The sequence below is a fragment of the Lepidochelys kempii genome, chromosome 7 (assembly GCF_965140265.1).
Source record: "Lepidochelys kempii isolate rLepKem1 chromosome 7, rLepKem1.hap2, whole genome shotgun sequence".
In the NCBI taxonomy this organism is placed as follows: domain Eukaryota; kingdom Metazoa; phylum Chordata; order Testudines; family Cheloniidae; genus Lepidochelys; species Lepidochelys kempii.
In genome coordinates, this window is record NC_133262.1 from 46897961 (window position 1) to 46910252 (window position 12292).

Sequence of the window (12292 nt, forward strand, 5' to 3'; positions counted from 1 at the left end):
CTTCTTCCTGTACTGCTCCAGAGCTGAAACGTGTGGCTTAGTTCAGAGCTTTGACGGTGGGCTTGCTTGGCACACTCACCTACTGAAATCAGGAATGGGCCTCCTTTCTCCATGGTTAACTCTAAAGTAAAGACACTTATTGAATTATGTTAAACCATGTTAATTCTGTTCACTTCCTCCTTTTTTAAAAGGATATTTAGTGTCCAGCTTCTCAAGCCTGCATCTACTTTGAAGTCCTCTCTGGCCAGAAAAGAGAGAGCTCCTGTAGCAGCAGTGCAAGCTACATTATGCTGCCCTGCTATTAACCCTCCAAACCTGATCTGACTGGCCTATTATACCATGATGCTGTGGACAGTTGGCAGCTGGTCACAATAACACATCATCCCTGGTGTCCTATAGACAGCCTAAAAATACTGAAGGCAGACCAGCTAGCTGCATGTACCAGCTAGGAGTGAGAGGCCTGTGACCAAAGCTGCTGTTTAATAGTCTGCATCTAGACTGTGAAGTGATTGGACTGTTTAGGAGCCAGCTGTCCCTGCTGAGATAAGACCACTTAGGTGTGTACAGCTAGCCAAACCTATATGACTGTTCATCCCTTGCCTTAGGGGGTCAGGGGCTGCTGCTTTTGATGATGGTTAGAGATATCAGGGATGGTCAAGATAATACTTAGTCCTGCCATGAGTGCAGGGGACTGGACTAGATGACCTCTCAAGGTCCCTTCCAGTCCTATAATTCTATGTGGATGCTGGTCCAGTTCCTAATGTCATTAGCTCACTTAGATCCATTTTGCAAAGCCTCTAAAATGCTTTCACCTGGTAGCCAACTCTTTGATCACTGTTTGCCTGGGCTGGTTTTGAAATGGTGACTTCAATATAACTGCTCCAAATCCCATTAAGGCCCTACCAAATTCACGGCCCTGAAAAACACGTCACAGACTATGAAATCTGGTCTCCCCCTGCAAAATCTGGTCTTTTGTGTGCTTTTACCCTATGCTATACAGATTTAACAGAAGAGACCAGCATTTTTCAAATTGGGGGTCCTGACCCAAAAGGGAGTTGGGGGGGGGTCACAAGGTTACTTTAGGCTGGGTTGTGGTATTGCCACCCTCACTTCTGCAGAGTTGGGTGGCTGGAGAGCAGAGTAGCAGTGCAGAAGTAAGGGTCGAAATATTTTCCATACCACTCTTACTTCTGCGCTCCTGCCTTCAGAGTTGGGTGGCCAGGGAGTAGCAGTTGCTGACTGAGGGCCCAGCTCTGCATGCAGTAGTGCAGAAGGGTGGTCAATACCATACCAGGCCATCCTTACTTCTGTGCTGCTGCTGGTGGTGGCTCTGCCTTCAGAGCTGAGCTCCTGGCCAGCAGCCTCCACTCTCTGGCCAGCAGCAGCGCAGAAATAAGGATAGCAGTACCACAACTCCCCCTACAATAACCTTGCGACCCGCCCACAACTCCTTTTTGGGTCAGGACCCCTGCAATTACAACACTGTGAAATTTCAGATTTAAATAGCTGAAGTCATTTAATTTATGATTTTTAAAGTCCTACCACAGTGAAATTGACCAAAATGGACCATGAATTTGGTAGGGCCCTACCCACTGTTATTCCCCTGGCTCATCTTGTCTAAAGATGGGGATTCACATTAGTAAACATTACTGTGAAGCAGCTTGGTGTCTCAGCAAGGTAAGGCTCTAAAAAATGTAATTTACGTTTTTTAAAGGACTGGGAATCCTGAATGCTAGAACCCAGTCATGGCTTCAGAAAGGAGATTGGCTGGGGAAACTGCAGATTTGTGCATATGTATAGATTCTCCTGCTGGTATCCTTTACAGCTATGATGCAGCCTTGCTCCATAGCACAGTGCCTAGGGGCACTCATTGACACAGCGATTCAGAGAGGGCTGCACAAGAAAGATATACTCGCGAAAAGCATTAATCCCTCCACCTTCTATTACCTCCGTGACATCATTTTTGTTAAGATTTCTTAGGCTGGCTAGAGCAGCATCCAGTGCAGGGAGAGCTTCGGCCAGGTCCTTCTGGGCATCGTCTGCAATGGCCTGGGCTGTCTGAGCTTTCACTTTGGCTTTCATCTCTTCAGCCCGCACAGCATTTTGCGTCTCCTCTGCCACGGCCGTGTCCACCTGCAGTGCCAGACACAGACTCAGAACAAGAACACCGTTTTCCAAAGGCCTGAGCCGATGCACCTGTGCTGCTCGGCTCAGGGCCTTGGTTTCATTGACAACATCCAGCGTTTCCCACGACTGTGTGTGTGTGTGTGTGTGTGTGTGTGTGAGAGAGAGAGAGAGTTATTGATGCCTGATGAAATCTGCACAGGGTACAAGATGTGTTCTCCTACTCGAGCATCACAGACTCATACTGGAATCTGAATGCAAGCATGGGAGTCTATTCTAGTTTGTGCATTGCTGGTAGCAGTACAGATTTTTTAGCTGACATTTATGTCACTGCTCTGATGATGGATGAGCCGGAAGAGACTCCAGCTCCGTTTCCCATAGCTGCGTTTGCTCTGCAGGCGTAAACTGCAGTAAATGCTTATTTTTGGCAGCACAGTGAGCAGACATGAATTGCGACACACCTAAGTGACAGCTCTGAGAAAAAAGAAGTGCCTTGTTAAAGTCCCTTTTCTGATTGTACCTAGGCTTTTTAATAGCTTCAGTCTTGCGTGGTTTAAAAAAACACTTGGGAAATGCAATGGAAGCAGGGGCTTTCTTATGAGTGGATCAATTAAATAAGAGGTGTGGGGAAAATAAATAGATTGAAAATGACTGTCACACAGGGCCACGATAGATCTAGGCTTGTTTGCAAACTTGAGCAGCTTATTATGTGTGATCAGGCTGATTTACCATATCTTGCTGGGTATAGCCTTAGGGTATGTCTACACTATGAAATTAGGTCGAATTTATAGAAGTCGGTTTTTTAGAAATCGGTTTTATATATTCAAGTGTGTGTGTCCCCACAGAAAATGCTTTAAGTGCATTAACTTGGCGGAGTGCTTCCACAGTACTGAGGCTAGAGTTGACTTCCGGAGCATTGCACTGTGGGTAGCTATCCCACAGTTCCCGCAGTCTCCGCTGCCCACTGGAATTCTGGGTTGAGATACCAATGCCTGATGGGGCTAAAACATTGTCACGGGTGGTTCTGGGTACATATCGTCAGGCCCCCGTTCCCTCCCTCCCTCCGTGAAAGCAAGGGCAGACCACATCGTTTCGCGCCTTTTTTCCTGAGTTACCTGTGCAGACGCCATATCACGGCAAGCATGGAGCCCGCTCGGTTCAGTCACCGTATGTCTCCTGGGTGCTGGACGCGGTACTGTATTGCTACACAGTAGCAGCAACCCATTGCCTTGTGGCAGCAGATGGTGCAATAGGACTGGTAGCCGTCATCGTCATGTCCGAGGTGCTCCTGGCCACGTTGGCCAGGAGCGCCTGGGCACACATGGGCGCAGGGACTAAATTTGGAGTGACTTGACCAGGTCATTCTCTTTAGTCCTGCAGTCAGTCCTATTGAACCATCTTATGGTGAGCAGGCAGGCGATACGCATTGCTAGCAGTCGTACTGTACCATCTTCTGCCAGGCAGGCAAGAGATGAGGATGGCTAGCAGTCTTACAGCACTGTCTTCTGCTGAGCAGCCATGAGATGTGGATGGCTTGCAGTCCTTCTGCACTGTCTGCTGCCAGCCAAAGATGTAAAAGATAGATGGAGTGGACCAAAACAAAAAATAGACCAGATTTGTTTTGTACTCATTTGCTTCCTCCCCTCCCCCGTCTAGGGGACTCATTCCTCTAGGTCACACTGCAGTCACTCACAGAGAAGGTGCAGTGAGGTAAATCTAGCCATGTATCAGAGACCAGACTAACCTCTTTGTTCCAATAAGAACAATAACTTAGGTGCACCATTTCTTATTGGAACCCTCGGAGAAGTCCTGCCTGAAATACTCCTTGATGTAAAGCCACCCCCTTTGTTGATTTTAGCTCCCTGAAGCCAACCCTGTAAGCCATGTCATCAGTCGCCCCTCCCTCCGTCAGAACAACGGCAGACAATCGTTCCGCGCCTTTTTTCTGTGCGGACGCCATACCAAGGCAAGCATGGAGGCCGCTCAGCTCACTTTGGCAATTAGGAGCACATTAAACACCACACGCATTATCCAGCAGTATATGCAGCACCAGAACCTGGCAGAGCGATACCGGGCGAGGAGGCGATGTCAGCGCGGTCACATGAGTGATCAGGACATGGACACAGATTTCTCTGAAAGCATGGGCCCTGCCAATGCATGCATCATGGTGCTAATGGGGCAGGTTCATGCTGTGGAACGCCGATTCTGGGCTCGGGAAACAAGCACAGACTGGTGGGACCGCATAGTGTTGCAGGTCTGGGATGATTCCCAGTGGCTGCGAAACTTTCACATGCGTAAGGGCACTTTCATGGAACTTTGTGACTTGCTTTCCCCTGCCCTGAAGCGCATGAATACCAAGATGAGAGCAGCCCTCACAGTTGAGAAGCGAGTGGCGATAGCCCTGTGGAAGCTTGCAAAGCCAGACAGCTACCGGTCAGTTGGGAATCAATTTGGAGTGGGCAAATCTACTGTGGGGGCTGCTGTGATGCAAGTAGCCCACACAATCAAAGATCTGCTGATATCAAGGGCAGTGACCCTGGGAAATGTGCAGGTCATAGTGGATGGCTTTGCTGCAATGGGATTCCCTAACTGTGGTGGGGCCATAGACGGAACCCATATCCCTATCTTGGCACCGGAGCACCAAGCCGGCGAGTACATAAACCGCAAGAGGTAATTTTCAATAGTGCTGCAAGCTCTGGTGGATCACAAGGGATGTTTCACCAACATCAACGTGGGATGGCCGGGAAAGGTCCATGATGCTCGCATCTTCAGGAACTCTGTTATGTTTCAAAAGCTGCAGGAAGGGACTTTATTCCCAGACCAGAAAATAACTGTTGGGGATGTTGAAATGCCTATAGTTATCCTTGGGGACCCAGCCTACCCCTTAATGCCATGGCTCATGAAACCATACACAGGCAGCCTGGACAGTAGTCAGGAGCTGTTCAACTACAGGCTGAGCAAGTGCAGAATGGTGGTAGAATGTGCATTTGGACGTTTAAAGGCGCGCTGGCGCAGTTTACTGACTCACTTAGACCTCAGCAAAACCAATATACCCACTGTTATTACTGCTTGCTGTGTGCTCCACAATATCTGTGAGAGTAAGGGGGAGACGTTTATGGTGGGGTGGGAGGTTGAGGCAAATTGCCTGGCTGCTGGTTACGCGCAGCCAGACACCAGGGCGGTTAGAAGAGCACGGGAGGGGGTACGCATCAGGGAAGCTTTGAAAACCAGTTTCATGACTGGCCAGGCTACGGTGTGAAAGTTCTGTTTGTTTCTCCTTGATGAAACCCCCGCCCTTTGTTTCACTCTACTTCCCTGTAAGCTAACCACCCTCCCCTCCTCCCTTCGATCACCGCTTGCAGAGGCAATAAAGTCATTGTTGCTTCACATTCATGCATTCTTTATTCATTCATCACACAAATAGGGGGATGACTACCAAGGTAGCCCAGGAGGGGTGGTAGAGGAGGGAAGGAAAATGCCAAACAGCACTTTAAAAGTTTACAACTTTAAAATTTATGGAATGCCAGCCTTCTGTTTTTTGGGCAATCCTCTGTGGTGGAGTGGCTGGTTGGCCGGAGGCCCCCCCACTGTGTTCTTGGGCGTCTGGGTGTGGAGGCTATGGAACTTGGGGAGGAGGGCGGTTGGTTACACAGGGGCTGTAGTGGCAGTCTGTGCTCCAGCTGCCTTTGCTGCAGCTCAACAATACACTGGAGCATACTGGTTTGATCCTCCAGCAGCCTCAGCATTGAATCCTGCCTCCTCTCATCACGCTGCCGCCACATTTGAGCTTCAACCCTGTCTTCAGCCCACCACTTACTCTCTTCAGCCCGCCACCTCTTCTCCCGGTCATTTTGTGCTTTCCTGCACTCTGACATTATTTGCCTCCACGCATTTGTCTGTGCTCTGTCAGTGTGGGAGGACAGCATGAGCTCAGAGAACATTTCATCACGAGTACGTTTTTTTTTCTTTCTAATCTTCACTAGACTCTGGGAAGGAGAAGATCCTGTGATCCTTGAAACATGCAGCTGGTGGAGAGAAAAAAAGGGACAGCGGTATTTAAAAAGACACATTTTATAAAACAGTGGCTACACTCTTTCAGGGTAAACCTTGCTGTTAACATTACATACATAGCACATGTGCTTTCGTTACAAGGTCGCATTTTGCCTCCCCCCACCGTGTGGCTACCCCCTCAACCCTCCCCCCTCCCCGTGGCTAACAGTGGGGAACATTTCTGTTCAGCCATAGGCAAACAGCCCAGCAGGAACGGGCTCCTCTGAGTGTCCCCTGAAGAAAAGCACCCTATTTCAACCAGGTGACCATGAATGATATCTCACTCTCCTGAGGATAACACAGAGAGATAAAGAATGGATGTTGTTTGAACGCCAGCAAACACACTGCAATGCTTTGTTGTACAATGATTCCCAAGTACGTGTTACTGGCCTGGAGTGGTAAAGTGTCCTACCATGGAGGATGCAATAAGGCTGCCCTCCCCAGAAACCTTTTGCAAAGACTTTGGGAGTACATCCAGGAGAGCCGCAAATTCCAGGGCAAATTAATCCTTTCACATGCTTGCTTTTAAACCATGTATAGTATTTTAAAAGGTACACTCACCAGAGGTCCCTTCTCCGCCTGCCAGGTCCAGGAGACAGCCTTGGATGGGTTCAGGGGGTACTGGCTCCAGTTCCAGGGTGAGAAACAGTCCCGGGCTGTCGGGAAAACTGGTTTCTCCGCTTGCTTGCTGTGAGCTATCTACAACCTCATCATCATCATCATCATCTTCTTCGTTCCCAAAACCTGCTTCCGTGTTGCCTCCATCTCCATTGAAGGAGTCAAACAACATGGCTGGGGTAGTGGTGGCTGAACCCCCTAAAATGGCATGCAGCTCATCATAGAAGCGGCATGTTTGGGGCTCTGACCCAGAGCGGCCGTTCGCCTCTCTGGTTTTCTGGTAGGCTTGCCTCAGCTCCTTAAGTTTCACGCAGCACTGCTTCGGGTCCCTGTTATGGCCTCTGTCCTTCATGCCCTGGGAGATTTTGACAAAGGTTTTGGCATTTCGAAAACTGGAACGGAGTTCTGATAGCACGGATTCCTCTCCCCATATAGCGATCAGATCCCTCCCGTTCAGTCCATGCTGGAGCCCTTTTGTGATTCTGGGACTCCATCATGGTCACCTCTGCTGATGAGCTCTGCATGGTCACCTGCAGCTTGCCACGCTGGCCAAACAGGAAATGAGATTCAAAAGTTCGCGGTTCTTTTCCTGTCTACCTGGTCAGTGCATCTGAGTTGAGAGTGCTGTCCAGAGCAGTCACAATGGAGCACTCTGGGATAGCTCCCGGAGGCCAATACCGTCGAATTGTGTCCACAGTACCCCAAATTCGACCCGGCAAGGCCAATTTAAGCGCTAATCCACTTGTCAGGGGTGGAGTAAGGAAATCGATTTTAAGAGCCCTTTAAGTCAAAATAAAGGGCTTCATTGTGTGGACGGGTGCAGGTTTACATCGATTTAACACTGCTAAATTTGACCTAAAGTCCTAGTGTAGACCAGGGCCACTTGAGGAGCACCTGTCTCTCTCAAAGAAAAGTAGAGCCACAATTACAGAGCTCAGCATCAATACCAGGTCTCCAGCAGAGGGCAATCGTGAGTTTCAAGGCTCCTAACTGTGAAGTGCCTGGCTCAGCATGGTATTGGTTACACATGGTCATGATAAAAAACACTTTATATGCTCTATACCAAGTACTTGGGGATGCATTGACAGAATGCTCATATGGCTGACTGTGCCTGACATTCAAATAATAAAGGATGTTTTTAAAAGGAACAAAAAGAATCCTGCTACTGGTATTGGATCATTGCAAGATGGAAATGGGTGAATTATCAATAATGCAGAAAAGGCAGAAATATTCAATTAATATTTCTATCTATATTTGGGGGGGAAACGGATGGTGCAGTCTCATCATATGGTGATAACACTCTTTCCATTCACTAGTAGCTCTGGAGGCTATTAAACAGAACCTACTAAAGATCAACATTTTGAAATCAGCAGGTCCAGATAACTTGTATCTAAGAAGTTTAAAAGAGCTGATTGAGGAGCTCCCTGGACCATTAATGTTGATTTTCAGTAAATCCTGGAGCACTGGGGGATTTCCAGAAGACTGGAAGAAAGCAAATATTGTACCAATTTTTAAAAAGGATAAACAGGACGACCCGGGTAATTATACGCCTGTAAGCCTGACATTGATCCCAGGCAAAATAATGAAGTGGCTGATACAAGACTCAATTAACAAAGAACTAAAGGAGAGTAATATAATTAATGCAAATTAACAGGAGTTTATGGAAAATAGATCCTGTCAAATTAACTTTATCTTTTTTTGATGAGATTAGAAGTTTGGTTGAGAAAAGTAACAGTATTGATGTAATATACTTAGTCTTCCATACGGTGTTTGACTTGGTACTGCATGACATTTTGATTAAAAAACTAGAATGATACAAAATTAATACGGCACACATTAAATGGATTAAAAACTGGCGAACTGATAGGTCTCAAAATGTAACTGTAAATGGGAAACAGGCATCGACAGGTCTGTTTCTAATAGGGTCCCACAGGGATCAGTTCTTGGCCCTATGATGTTTAACTTTTTTATCAATGACCTGGAAGAAAACATAATATCATACTGATAAAGTTTGCAGATGATAAAAATAGGGAAAGTATGAAATAGTGAAGAGGACAGGTCACTGATCCAGAGAGCTCTAGCTTGCCAGGGTACAAACAAACAATATGCATTTTAATACAGCTAAATGTAAATGTATACATCTAGGAACAAAGACTGTAGGCCATATTTACAGGATGGCAGATTCTATCATGGGAAGCAGTGACTCTGAAAAAGATTTGGGGGTTGCAGTGGATAATCAGCTGAACATGAGCTCCCTCTATGATGCTGTGGTCAAAAGAGTTAATGTGATTCTGGGATGCATAAACAGGGGACTCTCAAGTAGGAGTAGCGAGGTCATTTTACCTCTGTTTTTGGCACTGGTGTGACTGCTGCTGAAATATTGTATCAGTTTTGGTGCCCACAATTCAAGAAGGCTGTTGATAAATTGGAGAGGGATCAGAGAAGAGCCACGAGAAAGATTAAAGCAGGAGTGGCCAACCTGAGCCTGAGGAGGAGCCAGAATTTACCAATGTACATTGCCAAAGGGCCACAGTAATACATCTGCAGCCCCTCATCAACTCACCCCAACCCCGCTCCCAGTGCCTCCTGCCCACCAGCAGCCCCGCCGATCAGTGCCTCCCCCTCCCTCCCTGCACCTCCTGATCAGTTGTTGCGTGGCGTGCAGGAGGCTCGGGGGGGGGGGGGGAGGGAAGGGGAGGAGCGAGGGCATGGCAGGCTCAGGGGAGGAGGTGGGAAGGGGTGGAGTGGGGGCAGGGCCTGTGGCAGAGCCAGCATATTGGAAAGTTGTCGCCTGTAGCTCCAGCCCCGGAGTCGGTGCCTATTCAAGGAGCCGCATATTAACGTCAATTATACCATGTTATAGGGAGTGGGGAGGGAGAAAGGAGAATAATCTGTTTCTAAAGTGTAAAATACCCCACCTAACTTTTCCTGTGTCCTCTGCACCATTTGCTGGAGGAAAGGCTGTGTCTCTGTACCTTTATTTGTTCCATGGTTGCCAGTGTGTCTTTGGCTGCTTCTGCCAGAAGGGGACGTGCTGATTCTAGCTCTTCCTGCATCTTTGCTACATCTTCTGCTGTTCGCAGTAGCTAGAGGAAGTGAGAGCGATTCAGTCCCTCAGGTACCGTGTTCAGTGAACGCCAAGGTAATACGATGCCATAGCATTTGAGAAGGTGAAGTGAAGGTCAGGAATATTGCCCCCAGGGATGGAATTGGCTGCATGGTGTCTGACAATGAGTGGGTGCTTGCAGAGGGCTCGCGAATGCCCTTTTAAATTAATATAATTGTGAAATAACTTCACAGTATCTGATGGATGGGTCACGTTTTCAGCTCTAGGCACCTAGTGCTGCCTGCAAAATGGGTGCGCTCCTGTTGCACATATTCACATCTGTGTGGAGCTGGGAACATTTGTGTGAGCAACTGTCTGTTGCACAGGTACACAACTTATGTGAAAGGGCCCTTATGAAAATTTGGCAAAACACACCTTGCAAGCAGTATTGCTCTCGGGAGCAGAAGCAATGAACTGAAGCTGTGGTCAGGGGTGTTTCTAGTCCTAATGCTGCTCCTATTTTCAAGCCTACAGGACAAGCGTGTGCTCGTGAAAGCTCAGAATCTGCTCCAGGATTGTATAAAGTTTATACACACAGTGGTAGGGTGGGAGGACACAGGGTTAGATACTAGCTACCCCAAACAGCTGCACAGGGAGTGAATGGGAAAGGAAAGCCCCTTTTACGTTCTTTTGCCCTTTCCACACAAAGTGAGCACAGCCAGAATGGATGTGCTTGCACTCCGCACGAGCAAGATAAGGGCACCCACAGTGCTAAACACCCCCAAAGGGGTTACATGGCCAGGGGAGAACACACCAGATGTTAGCAAAGGTTTAGTAGTTGCCACATCTACATACAGTCCTCCCAGCAACAGTGGAGGCTGCTTTCCTCTCTAGGCAGAATGCCTCTGGCAGCTACTGCCCATGTGCTGCACAGCCATGACCCCAGTAATATGGCTCTGGATTCTCAAAAGGCACATTTGTGGCTCACGGTCATTCAAGTTCTGTTTTCAGTCCAGGTAATTCGGAACAACTCTAAGCCTTAACACATGCGCTTGTATGCATCCTAGATGGGTCACTGGCAGATGGGATTGAACCCAGGGGCCTCTGGATCTAAAAACATGAGCCCCTACTACCCGAGCTGAAGGACAAGCTTAGTGGCTGTAGCAGGCTCATATAACCTCGATGGGGACTAGCCACTTGAGGAGGGGGGAAAAGCCCCACACTATATTAGCATGAGCTAGATGTAGATGTTTTCTCTCATTGCATAACTATGAGTAAACGGAAGTGCAGCAGCTTGCAGAGTAGGGGATATCGCTGCAGGATCTTTAGCTGTAAACAGTACACCAATTAAATAGATGACAGGAGCCCAAAGCTCCCCTGATTCTGAGGAACCAACCTTGTCCAAGCCGCTCTTCATCCTCTTCTTCGCTGTGTTCAGCTCCTGTTTCTTTTTCCCGATCAGGGCTGTGAAGATGCCAAGGAGCTCCAGGTAACTCTTGGGAGTGACATAATTGTGTCTGGCCAACTCCGCCAGGTACACTTTGCACTTCACTGCTACGCTCTGGTGGATCGCTACACACACTTGAATCTACAAGGAGCAGGAAAAGACAACCAATCTATTAGGAGCGTCCTTTATAGGGTATATGCACCAGCAAAATTGAAGTAAGTGGCACGAGACTTGGAGAGGAGCACAGAAGTAGCCAAACTACTATTCCCTTACATACAATTGGGCTACAACGAGAGAGAAAGGCTAAGCAGTCCCATCTGAAGGCCAAGATAGCATAGAAGTATAAGAAAAGGAAAGGAGATGACCATCTCAAACTGTAACAAAGTTAGTTCCTAATTTCACTCAGACCACCAGAAAATATTTCTCCATGACAAGGTAAATGAGGACTTTTTACATGCGTCCTGCATCACTTGCGTCTAACAATCATCCAGCACAAATACGTGTTGAATACACAGGACCCCTGCCTTATATTTTAAGGATGTCACTTACCATTCCATCTATAACTTCAGAGGTGGCTTCAAGGTCTGGGATCTCTTGCAAAAAGGAAGATGCAACACACTGCAGGGCTTCTGCAGGCCACTCATTAAACCAGTCAATAGTACAGCAGTTCACTAGAGAGGGGAACTGTCTCAGCCGTGCACGGAAGACCTCTCCAATAGGGCTAGGCAGCAAGGATTGGGTTGAGGGTGAGAGAATGGAGAACGGCACATTATAATAGCTTCCAAAGAGTCGTGAAATACCGACTCTCACTTAACGCATACTATACACCAACAGCATAAGGAGGAGGTGAGGCAATTAGTAAGGGAGTATATTACAGGATGAATCGTGAGGGGAGAAAGGAAGGAGGAGTGAGATCACTCTATACAGTGCTCTACGGTTACTACTGACCCCTTGGCAGGAATCGCAATAGTGATAGGTATCTCTTTGGAAGGTTTAAGGTATTCAGG

The 12292-nt window shown here is 47.7% G+C and overlaps 1 protein-coding gene across 7 annotated transcripts in view; it reads right to left on the reverse strand.

The window, feature by feature from the left end:
• The window catches only part of DNAH1 (dynein axonemal heavy chain 1), a 141336-nt gene that overhangs the window by 41692 nt on the left and 87352 nt on the right, over window positions 1-12292 (reverse strand). For all 7 annotated transcript variants that reach the window (XR_012159887.1, XM_073352530.1, XM_073352529.1 and 4 more), the window contains 4 exons: window positions 11835-12006; window positions 11235-11426; window positions 9768-9878; window positions 1948-2133 (listed from right to left, as the gene is read on the reverse strand). Coding sequence is in view for 6 of the 7 variants with exons in the window: in XM_073352530.1 (XP_073208631.1) it covers window positions 1948-2133; window positions 9768-9878; window positions 11235-11426; window positions 11835-12006 (661 nt within the window). In the remaining variant the exon portion in view is untranslated. The remainder of the gene's footprint in view (window positions 1-1947; window positions 2134-9767; window positions 9879-11234; window positions 11427-11834; window positions 12007-12292) is intronic.